This window comes from Erinaceus europaeus, chromosome 21, assembly GCF_950295315.1.
Source record: "Erinaceus europaeus chromosome 21, mEriEur2.1, whole genome shotgun sequence".
Taxonomy (NCBI): domain Eukaryota; kingdom Metazoa; phylum Chordata; class Mammalia; order Eulipotyphla; family Erinaceidae; genus Erinaceus; species Erinaceus europaeus.
The window spans coordinates 13,092,695-13,111,090 of record NC_080182.1 but is presented as its reverse complement, the minus strand read 5'-3'; the positions used below and the strand labels follow the sequence as shown (position 1 = coordinate 13,111,090).

At 44.4% G+C, this 18,396-nt stretch overlaps 1 protein-coding gene across 1 annotated transcript in view; it reads right to left on the bottom strand.

Annotated features, from left to right (window-relative positions):
* Positions 1 to 17,835, bottom strand: part of NR1D2 (nuclear receptor subfamily 1 group D member 2) — a 42,822-nt gene extending 24,987 nt beyond the window's left edge. The window contains exons 1-3 of the mRNA XM_007517183.3: positions 17,404 to 17,835; positions 4,163 to 4,429; positions 1,616 to 1,704 (exon numbers count right to left, since the gene is read on the bottom strand). Of these exons, the coding sequence (XP_007517245.2) occupies positions 1,616 to 1,704; positions 4,163 to 4,429; positions 17,404 to 17,731 (684 nt within the window). The 5' untranslated portion in view covers positions 17,732 to 17,835. The remainder of the gene's footprint in view (positions 1 to 1,615; positions 1,705 to 4,162; positions 4,430 to 17,403) is intronic.
* Between the last annotated feature and the right edge of the window lie 561 nt (positions 17,836 to 18,396).

The following is an 18,396-nucleotide window of genomic DNA, read 5'->3' as shown; positions in this document are numbered from 1 at the left end:
TATACTTTGATCTATAAATATACTTTTTAGAACAGAAAACTGCTACATCTATTTAAATTATTGCTTAGTCTTGTGAGGGATCCAACCATGAAGATCTCCCAAACTAACAATTCATTCAGAGTCACTCTAGAAAATACTACTTCTTTCACCACTGTATATTCATTATCTTGCTCGCCCACCAAATCCTGCCAAACTGGACTCCTGCTACTGGCTTTCAGTCAGAAAACGCTAAGAGCGCATGTCTGGGCCATGTTAATTTTTGAAACTCTGGGGAAAGAACTGTTATGCTTTTTTTTTTTTTTAATGGAAAAGAGAGAGAGACTCCTTAGATATAAGCAAAAGACACAGACTAATTTGGAATTACTGATAAATATACTAAGAAATATTTAACGGGAGTCAGGTGGTAGCGCAGTGGGTTAGCGCACATGGTGTGAAGAGCAAGGACCAGCCTGAAGATCCCGGTTCAAGCCCCCAGTTCCCCACCTGCAGGGGAGTTGCTTCACAAATGGTGAAGCAGGTCTGCAAGTGTCTGTCTTTCTCTCCTCCTCTGTCTTCCAATCCTCCATTTCTCTCTGTCCTATCTTATAACGATGACATCAATAACAACAACAATAATAACTACAACAACAATAAAAAAACAAGGGCAACAAAAGGGAAAATAAATAAATATTTAACTAATTCTATGGGGGGGTAAGCTTTCCCAAGAGTTAATTTTATTTGTTTGTTTTAATTTAGTTAATTAATTTATTAATTTATTATTGTAAATAGAGACAGATAGAAATTGAAATGGGTGGGGGAGATAGGGAGAGAGACAGAGAGACATCGGTAGCCCTGCTTCACCACTTGTGAAGCTTTCCCCCTGCAGGTGGGGCCCAGGGACTTGAACCTAGGTCCTTATGCACTATAACTGTAGTTTATGCATTTGACTAGGTGTGCCACTGCCTGGCCCCCTTTTAATTTTTTTTAAGAGTTTGTTTTATATTCAAGGTTCTACCTCAGAGTAACTTCTAAAAATACAAAATCCATGTAAGTATTTAGGAATTACAACTCACACTATCTGACAAGTCAGAATGTCAACATATCTGAAAAAAACAATTCTAAGCTTGGTTTAAATTAAATTCCAACAGGGCAGTAGTGACTTGTCCATTTTGTTCCCTACTATCTCCACACCACTTAGGATGATGCCTCTCACAATAAATAATTATGTACTTGGTTTCATGTCATAATTATGTTAGAGTTAGACAGCAAGTTTATTTATATCAAGATCTTAAATTAAGAGTTTTTTTTTTTTTTTTTTTTAGCCAGAGCACTGTTCATCTCTGGCTTATGATGGTGTGGGGGCTTGAACCTGAGACTTTGAAGCCTCAGGCATAAGAGTCTGTTTGCATAACCATTATGCTGTCTACCCTCCACCCAAAAGAGTACTTTTATCAAATTAAAAATATATATTTTTCATAACAACTTTTGTTTATGCACTACATAAAATAATCAAAAGCTTAATGCTTAAAACTATTGAGTTGACTTCTCCTGCTAACAGCTGTGGAAGCTGGCAGACCTAATTTCAATTTCTTTAACCCCAGAACCAGTAGCTTAAAGGAATAAAAGCATACTTTACCTTACAGCCTTCACAAGCATGAACTCCATAGTGGAATCCTGATGCCACATCCCCACAGACTTTACACAGTAGAACCATGCCACTAAATTCTATGGCAGGACAGACAAAAACAAAAAGACAAACTTCAACTATTGGTTTTTCTTCCAATCGAATATTTTACTTTGTTCAGCTAGCAGGTAAAGATATGAATCTATTTGTATAATGTGAATATACACACGCACAAAGTTAATACTTTTTTATAAACACAGTTTATGGGGCTGCTCAGACTTGGTTTTTCCTTTTACTGATGGCATAAAACAAAACCTAAAATCTTGTAAATCTAAAGCTGTTTTATGCCAGCTATGCAAGGTAACTAAGGAAATAATTCTTCTGGATAGGAATAAGCAGTCAGTCAATAAAAGGTAGAAACAGATGCCCCACGGGTATGTCTTCTTCCTTCCTGATCCTCCCCTGGTGTGGCCCTTCTACCACGTTCACTCAGGAGTCTCCATCCAACTACTCATTTTCTCAGTTTCCTAATGTGAAGTGGTTCTAGCGCCAACTTCATCAAAGTAAATCCCTCCCCACAATTAGTTAGGGACAGTTGACTCTTGAAAAACTGAGAGTTACAGTGTTGACACAGTTAAAAAGACATGCATAGGGGGTCGGGCGGTGGCGCAGTGGATTAAGCGCAGGTGGCGCAAAGCGCAGGGACCGGCGTAAGGATCCCGGTTCGAGCCCCCGGCTCCCCATCTGCAGGGGAGTCACTTCACAAGCGGTGAAGCAGGTCTGCAGGTGTCTGTCTTTCTCTCCCCCTCTCTGTCTTCCCCTCCTCTCTCCATTTCTCTCTGTCCTATCCAACAACGAATTGCGTCAACAAGGGCAATAATAATAACCACAACGAAGCTACAACAAGGGCAACAAAAGGGGGAAAAAAATGGCCTCCAGGAGCGGTGGATTCATGGTGCAGGCACCGAGTCCAGCAATAACCCTGGAGGAGGAAAAAAAAAAAAAGGCATGCATAAAGTTGTTTTATGCCAGCTATGCAAGGTAAATAAATAAATAAGGTAGCGGCACACAGCACAAAGACCAGCATAAGGATCCCGGTTCGAACCCTGGCTCCCCACCTGCAGGGGAGTCGCTTCACAGGCAGTGAAGCAGGTCTGCAGGTGTCTATCTTTCTCTCCTCCTCTCTGTCTTCCCCTCCTCTCTCCATTTCTCTCTGTCCTATCCAACAACAACAACAATAATAACTACAACAATAAAACAAGGGCAACAAAAGGGAAAAAATAAATAAAATTAAATTAAAAAAAAGAATCCAATTAATCCTTTCTTAAATAAAAAAAAGAAAGAAATTTAAAAAAAAATAAAAAAAATAAAAAAGAATCCAGGTTCAAGTCCCCAGTCCCCACCTGTATGAGGGAAGCTTCACAAGTGGGAAAGCAATGCTGCAGATAGGTATCTTTCTTTTATTTATTTATTTATTCCCTTTTGTTGCCCTTGTTGTTTTATTGTTGTAGTTATTATTGTTGTCATCATTATTGGATAGGACAGAGAGAAATAGAGAGAGAAGGGGAAGACAGAGAGGGGGAGAGAAAGACGGACACCTGCAAACCTGATTCACTGCCTGTGAAGCAACTCCCCTGCAGGTGGGGAGCCGGGGGCTAGAACTAGGATTCTTATGCTGGTCCTTGAGCTTTGCGCCACATGAGCTTAACCAGCTGCGCTATCGCCCTACTCCCAATAGGTATCTTTCTTTTTCTCTCTTCCTCCTCTTCTCTTTAAATCAGATGAAAATATTAGTCCTGGAAAGGCCTCTAAGGAGTAGCACAGCTACAGCATGAGTCAGGTCCAGAGCTATATTTAAAATAAAATAATAATGATGATGATAAAAAAATATGTATGGGCCAGGCAGATAGCTCTCCAGGCAAGGTGTGGGATCTGTCATGCATGCTGCCCAGGCTCAACACCTGGCACCACGTAACAGTGCCATGGCACTGAGGAAAGCTTCCATGCCATGGTGTCTCTCTCTCTGTGTCCTCTTATCTGAATAAAAAAAAAAAAACTGACTCAGGATGAATCATAGATATGTGAGACCAGAGCTCTATAGAAAGAACAACAATAGTAATAACAATAATAAAAACAATAATCATACATTTTAACAAGAGAATATGGGTGTAACATATATAGATACCACACCCTTGAGTTCATCCAAATGACATGCTAAGTTGGTTGAATCCATTGAAGGAAGAACCCCTACATATAAGTGGACCTTTACAGCTCAAATCTGTGTTGTTCATGGGTCAACTATGCTCCGTTCTAGAAACCAGAATTCAGTACTAAGTATCCAGAAAAAAAAGGATACTGTAAATGGTAAAAAGGATTACCCTATGCTCTGACAAAGTACATAACCACATTTCTTGTTCTGAGGCAAGAATCAACTGTAACAGACCCTAGGCTGAACTATGACTACTGAAAAAGGAGAACCAATGATAGCCAAAAATTTAATAGCCCCTGTACCTATGAGCAGTTAACTATAGTAAGCTTTAGAAAAGTGAAGTAGCCTACTTGTCACTCCACTGTGACTCTTTGTCATGCCAGGTGCACTCGGTTTGCCTGTTTTCATAGAACAATCTATTCGATCATTCTTCAGGATGCCTTCAATATTGGAGAGATCAGCATTTTTGGGACTGCCATTGTTATCAGAGTTAGAACTGTTTGGAGAAGATGGAACTGAAGAGGAGGGGGACTGGAAACTATTCTCAGAGCCGTCGCTGTGGCAAGAGGCAGGGCTAGAGGCCGAGCTAGAAGAACTGATATAGGCGATCACACCTCCTAGGAAACAGAGGAGAAATCACATTAGAATATTTTCTGGTTTTGCAAGTGGGAACAGCAAAGCATCTTTGAAATAGGCTACTGACAGCTCATCCCTAAAGTAAGGAGGAAACTGGTTCTCTATTTCTTACTATGTCTGTTTCCATAATGTTCCAAAGGCATACACTTTTCTCTGACTTAAAAGGCAAGGAGGCTCAGTGGCTAAGTTATCTGAGGACAAGCAGATCCAAACTTCTAAGTTTTTTTATGACCTTTTTTTCCCCCCTAAAAGCACTGGGGGGTGGGGGCGGGACATCTTCTCGTGATTGCAAAGCTTAGAGGAAACACCGTTTTGGCTGTGACAAAATCTGGTCGTGGTTCTTTTTTGCTCCTTTGATTATGTGACACAATCCTAGTTATCATTTTCCTCCCAGCACTTGGCTAAACCACAGGTCAATCGAGAACAGATGTTAACATTTGGAAAGCCAGATAATGTAATTTATGTCAAAATGAGGAACCTTTCATGCTTGTGGTGCCCATAGTCTCTTTCTGTTTTGTTGATTCCCCGAAAACTTCCATGACTATCCACTAAACCTCAGTTCCAAGGGCTCCCTTCTCCAAGTTTTTGCCGTTGGGTTTACAGACACGCCCACGTCTAAGCAGCTTTGTTTTTTCTTCTTTATTAGGAGGATTAGTGGTTTACATTCGAGAGTAAAATACAGTAGCTGGTACATGTGTAACATTTCTCAGTTTTCCACATAGCACTCTAACACCCACCACCTAGGTTCTCCTCCGCTGTCATGTTCCCAGACCTGAAAGCTCCCCTCCACTCCCTGCCCCCGAGTCCTTTACTTTGGTGCGAGACTTCAACTCTAGTTCAAGTTCTGCTTTGTGTTTTCCCTTCTGTTCTTTTTTTTTTTAATTTATTTATTTCCTTTTTGTTGCCCTTTTTTTTTATTGTTGTTGTAATTATTGTTGTTATGTTGTCGTTGTTGGATAGGACGGAGAGAAATGGAGACAGGAGGGGAAGACAGGGGGAGAGAAAGATAAGACACTTGCAAACTTGCTTCACCGCCTGTGAAGCGACTCCCCTGCAGGTGGGGAGCTGGGTGCTCAACTGGGATCCTTACGCCGGTCCTTGTGCTCTGCACTATGTGCGCTTAACCCGCTGCGCTACCGCCCGACTCCCCTGTTCTTATTTTTTAACCTGTGAGGGAGATCATCCCTTATTCATCCATCCTTCTCTTTCTGGCTTATCTCACTCTAAGCACCTCTGAAAGGGTCTAGACTCACTGGGGCTGGGCAGTGGTGCACCAAGTAGAGCGCACACATTACCATGCATGAGGGGGCCAGGTGGCTGCGTGTGTTACAATGAGCAAGAAATGGGTTCTAGCCCTCAGTTCCCACCTGCAGGGGAAAAGCTTTGTGAGTGGTGAAGCAGGGCTGCAGGTGTCTCTCTGTCCCTCCTTTTCTAGCTCCCCCTTCCTCTCAATTTCTGGCTGTCTCTTATCAAAAATTTTTAAATCATTCTTGATTATAAAAACAAAATATTGAAACATCAAAAAAGAAAAAGAAAACAGTGCGCATGACAACAAATTTTGTGCATAAATGCAGCCAAATGTACTTGAGCTTTAAAGACAAAAGGCATAAATAATGTAGACAAGTCCATCCATCTTTCCCTTCATCAAGCATGTGCCTGGCATCGGGTTGAAGGTCAGAGACGTGAAGCTGTTCTTTCTATACTGGAACAGACACTTCGCAGATGCTCTCTTGGCATGTGCTTATCAGCTTTCCGGAGCACAGTCAGAGCTGTGTGATTACTTTCCCTGCAGTGTGATACCTAACTACAAGCCATATATTCTCAAAGTGTGGTTTCTGGACTAAGGGCATTAGCATCACTTGGAAATCTATTGGAAAGGCAAACTCTCAGGTTCCAATCCAGATCTACTGCGTTAGAAACCTAACCCTCTTGGTGCTTCTGAAAAACAGTAAATCTTGAAAACCACTGCTACAAGTCTACAACTTTACCTGTAAACAGCAAAACCAAGGGTAATTGTAACACCTGAAAATCATCTACTACTGATTTTAAAACGTAAAGATTCATAAGTCCAGACATAAACAGAAAAGGCCTCCTAACTTTGAATAAGTCTCATCACCCAGAAAGATCATGTAAAAATATACATCATCAAAATTATCTATTTCTATTTTAAATTACATGTGTTTCAGACCAAACTGTAGGAGGTACATCCAGAAATGGACATTTTTTAACAAGTTCCCAAGAGTCTTCCACAATTAAATTTAAGAAAGGCTACAACCAGTAAAGTCAAATGTAAATTGGTCCATAGTTTGCTTGTTTTAAGACTAACTCTTTTTCAGATTTTCTCTATTTATTAATGAGAGATAGGAAAGAAAACAAGAGAATCACTGTAGCACACGCACTGCTGGAGTTTGAACTCCAGACCTCAAGAGTCCAATGCTTTATCCACTGCACCACCTCCCAGACTTCAAGATTTTTTTTTTTTAAAGTTACTGATGTCATCATTGTTGGATAGGACAGAGAGAAATGGAGAGGGGAGGGGAAGGCAGAGAGGGGGAGAGAAAGACAGACACCTGCAGACCTGCTTCACCGCTTGTGAAGCCACTCCCCTGCAGGTGGGAAGCCGGGGGCTCGAACCGGGATCCTTTCCTGCACTTTGTGCCACTGCGCTACCACTTGACTCCCAGGAGCCCAAACTTTTATCATCAAGTGTAAGTTAAGTATATCATTAAGTATAGCCACTGTGCCACCTCCTGTGCTGCTGGCCCAGTTTTGTTGTAGTTTGTTTTGTTTTGTTTTATTGGAGAGATTGATGATTCACAGTCAACAGTAAATACAGTTGTTGGTACATGTGCTACATTTCTCAATTTTCTGCAAAACACTCTAAACCCCCCACACACACACACCCAGGTACTCCACCACCGCGCACCAAGAACTGAACCCCACTCCCACGCCCAGAGGCCTTTACTTTGGTGACTACCAAACCCAGTCCAAGTTCTGTTTTCTACTTCCTCTTCCATTCCTAATTCTCAGCTTCTGTCTATGAGTGAGCCATCCAGAGTTTTAATGGTTGAAATTTCACTGGCGTAATTCTCTGACTACCCTTAACACATCATGAATCCAAAGAGAAACAATTTAAGGCTCAAAAGTCTATCCAATGTCAGGTTTCTGGGTAAAGCAACACGGTGCCATCTGTTCTATGAAACTTCACAAATACAAAGCCCATACTAGATATTCTAGGTGTTAGCAAACTGCTACTCTGATCTGCACAGAGTGATCTTGACAGAAGTACAAGCACTGAAAAACAGTATGGGGTCGGGTTATGGCGCAAGCAGCTGAGCATACACATTCAGTCTATCATGTGTCTTTTTTTTTTTTTTTTTGAAAGAACTTTCTTGAGTATCAGACTCACTTCCTGACATCTCAAGAAGATGAAAGATACCTTTTCCAGAACCAATTATTGAGTCAGTCATTTATGTACCCAAAATACTCTGACTAGCTCAGCTTAGACACTGGGTTAAGAACTCGTTTAGGTAAGTTGCAGATGCTACCATGATGCCAACCTGACTTCCCTGGGCAGACTACCTCACCAATGTGTCCTGGAACCCCACCTCCCCAGAGCCCTGCCCCACTAGGGAAAGAGAGAAACAGGCTGGGGGTGTAGATCCACCTGTCAACATCCATATTCAATGGAGAAGCAATTACAGAAATCAGACCTTCCACCTTCCATACCACATGAAGATCTTTGGTCCATACTCCCAAAGGGATAAAGAATAAGGAACCTTCCAGTGGAGGGGATGGGATACAGAACTCTGGTAGTGGGAATTGTATGGAATTGTACCCATCACCTTACAGTTTTGTTAATCATTATGAAATCACTAATAATTAAAAAAAAAAAGTGAGCAGAGGGTAGATAGCATAATGGTTATTTTCATGCCTGAGGGTCCAAAGTCCCAGGTTCAATCCCCTGCACCACCATAAGGCAGAGCTGAACAGTGCTCTGGTTTAAAAAAAAAAAAAAAAAAAGTTAGGGTACATGAGCAGGCATAATGGTTATTAAGTGAAAGACTTCCATCTCTTAAGCTCTGAAGCCTCAGGCCCAACCCCCTGAACCACCAATAGCCAGAGCTGAGCAATGCTATGGAAAATAAAGGTAAAATGCACTGAGGGGGCAGTCAAGGTGATTACCCAAAATGCAGCTTCCTTTGGCAAAGCTCCAAAATCACGACTGTTACCAATCCAGTTAAGGCCTAACTCCTAACTTTTTAAAAAGATTTATTTGTGGGTGCAGCATAATGGTTATACAAAGAGACTCTCATGCCTGAGACTCCAAAGTCTCAGGTTCAAGTCCAGCACCACCATCAGTCAGAGCTGATCAGTGCTCTGATTAAAAAAGATCTGTTCATTTATTTATTTTTAACCAGAGCACTGCTCAGATCTGTGGGGGATTGAGCCGGGGACTTCAGAGCCTCAGGCATTAGAGTCTCCTTGCATAATCATTATACTATCTCCCCCTAAGAGAGATTTATTAATGAGACACAGCGAGCTGTGCCACTTTTCAGGTTGACCAATTCATACCTGTAGAGTCAAAACTCACTCACAGCTAGCTTCTGCTCCAAGCACAAAGGAAACAAAGACGACCCAGGTACGAGCGGCTACATTCTCCCATAAAGGCCCGAGATACTGATTTTTAATGTGACTGATTGGTGAGAGAGAACCAGAGCATTACTTGGCATACAAGCGGCAGGGACTGAGCTTATGGCCATATGCGCACAAATGGGTGCTCTACCCACTGTGCCATCTCCTGGGCCTCTTAGCGTCTACTGCCATCAGACACCAGCCTACAGGTCAAATGGTCAGCAATCCAGACAGGTTAAACTGTAATTTCCTAGACTGAATGGAGTAGATCTAGTACTTCCTCAACTCAAGGAAGGAAAAAAAAAAGTGAGAAGTACAAGTCACCAAGTACCTACCACAAAACACAATTTTATGGCACATTTTATCCTCACAAGAACCCTGTGAATTGGTTATGTCTTTCGATTTCACATAGGAGAAATTCAAAGCGCAACACAATGCGGCAGGTCTAGGGTTGAAAGTCAAGGTTTTCTAATTCCAGAGTACTTACTTCTTACTGAAGAAAAAAAAAAAAAACTGCAACCCAGTCACTTTCAATCTCTCTAAACATGAGTCATTAGCAACAAAATAGAAATGAATATCTGACAGTTATTACAAGACAAATGAAATGGTGTTCATAAAACGCACTATTAAAATGCTTTTCTGCAGATAGACTTTTTGATGACAAAGCAAGAAAGGTAAAATGTCCTAACTAGCAAGTTCCAACACCTCCAGAAACAGGCAGAATGTACTTAGATGCCTTGAGCTAAAATTAGCTGAAGCAGAGTCTTTGCTATTTTTAGTTGAAAGGGACTCTGGAGTTGGGCCAGGCTCCCAAGCTAGGGCTTACCTGATGGTCAGAAGTCAAGATCCAGTTTTGTGCTGCTGAGAAGCGTTTCAAGTCCCTGGATACACTGGGGTTTTCTTACCCCAATTCTAAGCTCACCTGTCACCAAAGCCCTCCCACTGCCAATGCCCACCATCCCGAAAAGTATGCAAGCTTTTGATTCATGACTACTTCACCTTGTGACCAAGAACAAGGTATTTTCTTATTTCTTTATTGGCAGATTAATATTTTACATTCAACAGTAAATACAATAGTCTGTACACGCATAACATTTCTCAGTTTTCCACATAACAATACAACCCCCACTAGGTCCTCTGTCATCCTTTTTGGACCTGTACTCTCCCCCCAACCCACCCCAGAGTCTTTTACTCTGGTGCAAATACACCAACTCCAATTCAGGTTCTATTTGTGTTTTCTCTTCCAAAATACTTTTTATCATCAAGCAACTTTTATTTTTCAAAGTAGGCTATTAGTAATTTCTACTCACAAATGGTCAAGTACATACATCTAACTGCAACAAGAAACTTGTACTTGTGTCCTAAGTGTCAGGGCCCCAGAGAACAGCTTCCTTAAATGTCTTACATGACAAATGGGGAATCGGTTATGTTAAATACTCATTTCCAGTGTTATGTGAACATCGTTTCAGGCAAATTACTGTGAACTGCTGAGAAACAGAAGAGTGCCATACAGGTCAGAGATCTGTCTGAGTACCACGCACTACGACTGCACCACTGGAGCTCCGAGGTCAGAGATCTAAAGACACACAAAGCGGAAACCAACAAGGGGATCTTACAGAATATGTAAATTAGGTGGGGTAGATAGCATAATGGCTGTGCAAAGAGACTCTCATGCCTGAGGCTCCAAAGTCCCAGGTTCAATTTCCAGCACCACCATAAATCAGAGCTTAGCAGTGCTCTGGTAAAAAAAAAAAAAAAAAAAAAGTAAATTAAATATATGCAATGTAGGAGATTAAGACCACAAAACCTAAAGTAGCAAAAAACTAAAAGATTTTTATTTTTATTTATTTATTTTGCCTCCAGAGTTATTGCTAGATCTCGGGGCTGCATTACAAATCCACTGCTCATGGAGGCCATTTTTTCCCCTTTTGTTGCCCTTGTTGTTTATCGGTGTTATAATTATTGTTGTTATTGTTATCATTGTTGTTGGATAGGACAGAGAGAAATCCAGAGAGATGGGGAAAACAAAGAGGGGGAGAGACAGACACCTGCAGACCTGCTTCACCACCTGTGAAGCGACCACCCTGCAGGTAGGGAACTGGGGACTTGAACCGGGATCCTTAAGCGTTCCTTGCGCTTCACGCCATATGTGCTTAACCCGCTGTGATACCGCCCAGCCCAAGTTTTTATTTTTAAAAAATACATTTAGTGGGAGTCGGGCTGGGCTGTAGCGCAGCAGGTTAAGCGCAGGTGGTGCAAAGCACAAGGACCAGCTTAAGGATCCCGGTTCGAGCCCTGGCTCCCCACCTGCAGGGGAGTCGCTTTACAAGTGGTGAAGCAGGTCCACAGGTGTCTATCTTTCTCTCCCCCTCTCTGTCTTCCCCTCCTCTCTCCATTTCTCTCTCTGTCCTATCCAACAATGATGACAACAATAATAACTACAACAATAAAACAACAAGGGCAACAAAAGGGAATAAATTAAATAAATATTTAAAAAAAGAAAGCAATTTCATTAAAAAAATACATTAAGTGTAAAATGGATTAATAATGTTTTTGTGCCCAAACTGTTGGGGAAAAGGACCAAGTATTGGGGTCCCAACTTCAAGCCCAGCACAAGAGCCAAGCAGTGCTCTGGTAAAAAAAAAAAAACCGGCTCCCTACCTGCAGGGGAGTCGTGAAGCAGGTCTGCAGGTGTCTGTCTTTCTCTCCCCCTCTCTGTCCTATCCAACAACGACGATATCAACAACAACAATAACTACAACAATATAACAAGGGCAACAAGGGGAGTAAATTAATATTTTAAAAAAAAACAACCCAAGCTGACTGTAAATCTCATGTTTAGGAGTAGCCAAGATTTTAAAAAAGAATGATGAGATTAGGCGGCTTTGTTGACCCTAGTCCTTTTTCCACCAGTTATGCCCCTGCAGCACTGCAAACTTGTACTTCCTTCATCCCCAAGACAGGACAACCAAGTTATGCACATACTTCAAATTGGGTCAGTCTTAAAATTTTAACAGTAGGGGTGGGGAGAGAACATAATGATTACAAAAAGACTTCAGTACCTGAGACTCCAATGTTGCAGGTTCAAACATCAGCACCACCAAGCGCCAGAGCTAAGCAGTGCTCTCTCTGGCCAAGTAAATAAATCATATGTGCCAAAGTGATAGATACAAAGCACATGTGTTCTCACCCTCCATGTCTCTCTCATTAATAAATCAACTTAAAAAAACAAAAAAGAAAGAAAAGAAAAACCTGTAATGGTGAGCTTGTGCTCCCATTTAAATGCACTAGCTCACCAGATAAGCTTAAATAAGTTAATTCAGTAGCTTAGCCCCTCATCTACAAGGGTACCTTCCTTCCTGGAATTAATACAGTTGCAAACGTGGTATGATACACATCACACATACGATGCAATGGCACACAGCAGATGTTGTGCAGACACAAGAACTATTCTCTTACCATTACTTTTTGTCAGGATAGTTCATAGAGAATGAATCCTCGGGCTGAGGAGACAGCATACTGGTGATACAATACTTTCAAGCCTGAGGCTTTGAGGTCCCAGGTTCAATCCCCAGCAAAACCATAAACCAGAGCTGAGCAGTGCTTTGGTCCTTCTCTCTGTATCTCTCACTTATTAAAATAAAATGAAAATTAAAAAAAAAAAATTTAAACCTAGTAATCATTAAAGAAAAAAAAACAAAAAACCTAATCCTCCCTATCCTTTCTTCTTCAATTTTGAATGTACCATATGGACCTAGACGTTTCTCTGTAGGTTATTTCCATTCTACCTCCTGAATCCCTTCATTAAATTGGCTAATTAACACAACTTCCTACTTCACTTATGATTCATCTTGACTTTGCTGTCTCTTTCTCCAAGTGGAGATTTTTTTCCCACCTTATCTCTCTGTTTTGTTTGGAGAAATATGGTAAGATACAGATTTTTTTTTAAAGGTTTTGTCTATTTATGAGAAAGATAGGAAGAGAGAGAAAGAACCAGACATCACTCTGGCACATGTGCTGCCGGGGATCGAACTCAGGACCTCATGCTTGAGAGTCCAAAGCTTTAACTACCGTGCCACCTCCCGGACCACAAGATACAGATTTATAAAAATAAGAATGCATTATTTGGAAATGTTTTCTAAATATATTAAATACGAATTACAGCCATGGGTATAAAGTTTGTGTAATGAATTTTTATTTGCTTTGAAGAACTTTGTCTAGACAATCAAAATCTGTGACAATAATAATCTTTTTTTACTCTTTATTTTTTCTTTGTTGAGGGGATTAATGATTTAAAGTCAACAGTAAAATACATAGTTTATACCTATGCAACATTTCTCAGTTTTCCACTTGACACTAACTGCCACCTAGGTCCTCTGCTATCTTGTTCCCCTCAGCCCCAGAGTCCTTTACTTTGGTGTATTACACCAATATGCTTTTTATTTTTTTATTACCACCAATACACTACTCTGCCTCTTCAAACCTGTGTCAGTAGCGGAAAGGGTGGAGACACCAAAGGGAAAGGTCAGAGTTGTGTCCTGACCAGAACTTGGCCACACCCAGGTCAACATTGACAGTTCTGAAGGAAGTGATTACTAATAATCACTGACAGAAAACAGATATTGTCAATACTGGATAGATAGCAGCTTGGGCCAGCTTGAACTGGGAGCGAAATAAAGCAATGATTCTGCCCAGTGAATGAGCCAGTTTCAAAACAGTTCATTGTGAAAAGATCCCAGCTGACTGCACAGTTACTGTGAGTCAGCAAAGTCATAGGCCACAAAAGCTTAAGCCAATCAGCAAAATCCTGAACTTCCTTAGTGTTCAACCACTTATGTGAGAACCTGTTCACTTTTGGGTGCTCGCTCTCAAACACTAACTAAAACAGAATGACAAGTGAAGGGAAAGCAAAATAAAAACAAACAAACAAAAAAAACTGACAAAGTATGAGAATTGGAAATAGAAGACCAGGGAGAAGAGTGATGAGTAGAAGAGAGAAGTTACTGTTGAAACAGTAAACCACATATATTTTACAATTCATAACTTTTAAAAAAACTTTTATCTTAATTTATTTGATAGAGACAGCCAGAAAGAAGAGAGAGGGAAAGAGAGAGTCACCTACAATACTGTTTCACCATTTGCAAAGCTTTCCTCTGCCAGGGGGGAAAAGGGAAGGGGGGGTGGGCTCAAACCTGGGTCCCTCAGCATTGTTAACACGTGTGCTCAACCAGGTGCAACATCACATGGTCCCCAATTGGTAACTCTGAAAGGCAAGATAAAAAAATCTCCCAGGAAGGTTCAGACCAGAGAAAAGCTTCTGACTACCTGAGCCAACCTGGTTACCTCTCTGAGGCTGCAAGGCTGGAAGACATACTCATGCTACAAAAGGCTAGCTGAACCTGATAATCTCTGGACTCTCATCAAGTAACAGTTTATTTTTTTTCCCTTTTGTTGTCCCTGTTATTTATTGTCGTTGTCGTTGTTGTTGTTGTTGTGTAGGACAGAGATAAATCGAGAGAGATAGGGAAGATGGGGGAATAAACCACTGCAGACCAGCCTGTAAAGCGACCCCTCCCCCCTGGCAGGTCCTTTGGCTCCGAGCCACCTGCGCTTAACCCGCTGCGCCACCACCCGGCTCCCAACAGTTTCTTTTTTAAAAGATGTATTTCATGAGAAAGAAAAATAGAGATCAGTGCACTGCTCTGCCACAAGCAGAGCCAGAGTTCCAAGTCAGAGCCCCTCCCAGGTCACTTGTGTTCATTTAATTCCATGACAGTAACCAGTTTTTCTTTTAAATATGCTCAGGCTGGTGTGTAAGGCATGCCCCGTGTTTTGGGATCAGGCACTAAAAAACAAAGGGACCAGGTGATGCAGCACCCAGTTGAGTGTACACATTACCATGCACAAGGGCCAAAGTTTGAGCCCCGATCCTCTAGGTCTGCAGGTTTCTATTTTTCTATCTCCCCCATCCCTCTCGATTTGTGTCCTATATCAAAATAAAATAGAAAAAAATTTAAAAAATTAAGGGCGGAGGTTCATAGCATATGGTTATGCAAAGAGATTCTCATGCCTGAGGATCCAAAGTCCCAGGTTCAATCCCCCGTACTACCATAAACCAGAGCTGAGCAGTGCTCTGGTTAAAAAATAAATAAGAAGTGGTCCGAGAGGGGGCGCAGTTGAGAGGGCATCGGATTCACGAGCATGAGGTCCTGAGTTCAATCCCCGGCAGCACATGTACCAGGGTGATGCCTGGTTCTTTCTCTCTCCTCCTATGTTTCTCATTAATAAATAAATAAAAAAATTTTAATAAATAAATAAAATGTTAAAAATATATTAATAAATAAATAAATAATAGGGGTCGGGTGGTAGCGCAGCGGGTTAAGCGCACATGGTGCAAAGCACAAGGACAGGAGTAAGGATCCGGTTCGAGCCCCCGACTCCCCACCTGCAGGGGAGTCGCTTCACAACCAATGGAGCAGATCTCTGTCTATCTTTCTCTCCCCCTCTGTCTTCCCCTCCTCTCTCCATTTCTCTCTGTCCTATCCAACAACAACATCAGTAATAATAATAATAATTATTATTACTGATAATAATTATTATTACTGATAAACAACAACAATAATAATAACCACAACAATGATAAAGACAAGAGCAACAAAAAGGGAAAATAAATATATTTAAAAAAATTAATTTCTCGGGGGCCAGGCACACCCAGTTAAACACATCACAGTGCACAAGGATCCAGGTTCAAGCCCTTGCTCTCCACCTGCAGGGGAAAGCTTCACAAGTGGTGAAGCAGGGCTGCAACTGTTTCTGTCTCTCCCCCCTCTCCATTTGTCTCTCTGTCCAGTAATAAGTAAATATTAAAATGTTTAATTTCTCAACAGTCTGAAAACCCACACGTAGTTAAAAGGCAGAGAATAACTATTAATATTATTTTACCAGAGTACTGCTCAGCTCTGGCTTATGGAGGTGCAGGGGTTTGAGTCTGCGACCTTTGGTGCCTCAGGCATGAAAGTCTTCCTGCATAACCATTATGCTATCCTCCCAACCCAACCTATTCTCTTCATCGATGGTGGAAATGTTAAACTATATAACGTATAGTTTTTCTGAGCAAATCATTTAGGAAACAGAAATTGACTTCTGTAGCCTTATTTCAGGGAAGCAAAAAGGAGGGGGAGAGGCTGCACGGGATTCCATCTCTCCCGCAAAACAGAAAACCCTAAACGACCAAGGCTCCGAACACTGGATCCTGCTGACGGGGTTCACACAAGGTCAGCAACCCACGACTGGAGATTTTCATGGAAACGGACCAATGGCCAGGATTACATCAAGTCACTTATCGGTTGAGTCACCCTGAACTGATTAATTGTGGGTGTGTCCGATTTACAGTAAAACTCAGCCCTAAGGGACTTTCAGCTGTTTTTCTATCAGGAGTGTACACAGGGCACGTCCAAAAAGAAACTTAATTTTATTTTTTGTAAAGGGTGAGGCAGCATCACAACACGGAGGGCGCGGGCACTTCCGCCCGCCGCTTGGCTGGGGATATCCCAGTATCAAAGGCTTTCTTCGAGGGTCCCCCCACGGGGAAGCCGCTTACGTCCCCGAGCACCTCTAGATCCGCCCGGGGACTTTCCCCGCCAGGTTTAAGCTCGGCGCGCCCGGGTCACCTCCGGGCCCCGCACACCGCGGCCGGTGCATTGCGGCGCGCGCACCCGCCTCGGGGCAGCCGCTCCGCCGGGGTTAGGGGACGCGCACGCGCGGCCTGCAGCGCAGCGTGCAACCCCGCGGGGGAGGAGGGAATCGCGGCTACGTCACAGACCGGAGAGTTCCAAAGGGGCGGGGCGTCCCGGCGAGGCTCCCGCGCTCCTCCCCAGCGTGCGCGCGCCCCCGCCCCCACGTGTCCTTGCGGCCCGGGGGAATGTGGGTCACCCAGCCGACTGGCCTCACGTGTCCCCGCCCGCCGCCGCCGCCTCAGCCCCCATTATGTAATGCCGCGTCACGCGCCCGCCTAGCCAACCGGCGCCCGCGCGCCGCCGAACGTAAACACAGCACGCACGTGGCCCGCGCGGGCCGGCCATGTGAGGGGGGGGCCAGGTCTGCACCGCCGAGCCGCGCTGCGGCGGAGCCGGGAGCTGGGAGACCGGCCGTGGGGCGCCCGGCTACGACGGAAGCGGGACCCCCAAGCATGGCCGCAGCGCGCGGAAGCCCACCCCTGCCCGCGCCGGGGACACTCCCGCCAGCGCCCTCCGAAGTGCCCCAGCGGGTTCCCAGAAGCCCCTCCGCCAAGCCCTCCCACCCGCCACCGTCCGCCACTTACCCGCATTCACCTCCATGATGCCCTCGGGGACGGGGCCGGGGCCGGGGCCGCCCGCCTCCCGCAGAGGGAGAGCGCCGCCGCCCCGCAGCCTCAGCGCCGCGCCGCCCCGGGCCGGAGGCAGCGCTGCTCGCGGAGCCGCCTCATGGGCAGGGCGGGCGGGGCGCCGGGGCCCGCGGCGGGAGGGTGGGCTGCAGGAAGGAGGCGGCGCTGCTCGCGGGCCCTCACAACAAAGCGGCGGCGGCGGCGGCGGCGGCGGCGGCGGTGGCTTCCTGCAGCCAGCGCACCGCGGCGGCGAGGCGGCTCCGGGGAGGGAGGGCAGCCCGACCATGTGACCCGCGCACACCCCCTCCCGCGGCCGGCCGCTGCGGCGACTCCGCCTCCTCCCGCCGCCTCCGCTCGCTGCCTCTCCTCCCCCCGCCCCCGCGGCGCTCGCCGCGCGTCCCCCTGCTGCCCTTTCTGCCCCTCCTCGGCCGGCTGCCCTCCTCGCCTCCCCTCGCGGTCTACGCGTCCTCCGGGCCGCCTCCGCCTCCTCCCGGGACGCGCACCTCCAGCGACACCGCGGGTCCCCTGGGTTGGGCACCGAGCCCCCCCCCCCCATCCCGAGGCTTTTCGGGGCCCGAGGCTGAGCCCACGTTGCCAGAGCGAGCCCAGCACTGGCCTCCCGCTGCAGTCCTCTCCCTCCACATACCCCCTCCCCTTATTTTCATAACTTAAGGAGACCTCTGTTCTGACGATCACGTTGCAGACAGCCACGTCTCGAGTTCCCGAACCCTCCATCCAGCAGGGATGCCTCCGTGTGAATCAGCCTCCTACAGGTCCTCTTGGGGGCATTTCCGATGTAAGGTGCAGCCAGGTGGACCCATGTGTCAGAACTGAGCCAGTGCAAAGCATACTGGGGACTCCTGCGTTTCACCTTCATGTAAATTCTACACCTTAACAATAACAAAAAAAAAAGTAGTCAGAATGAAGTGTATTGAATCTGTAACTAAAATA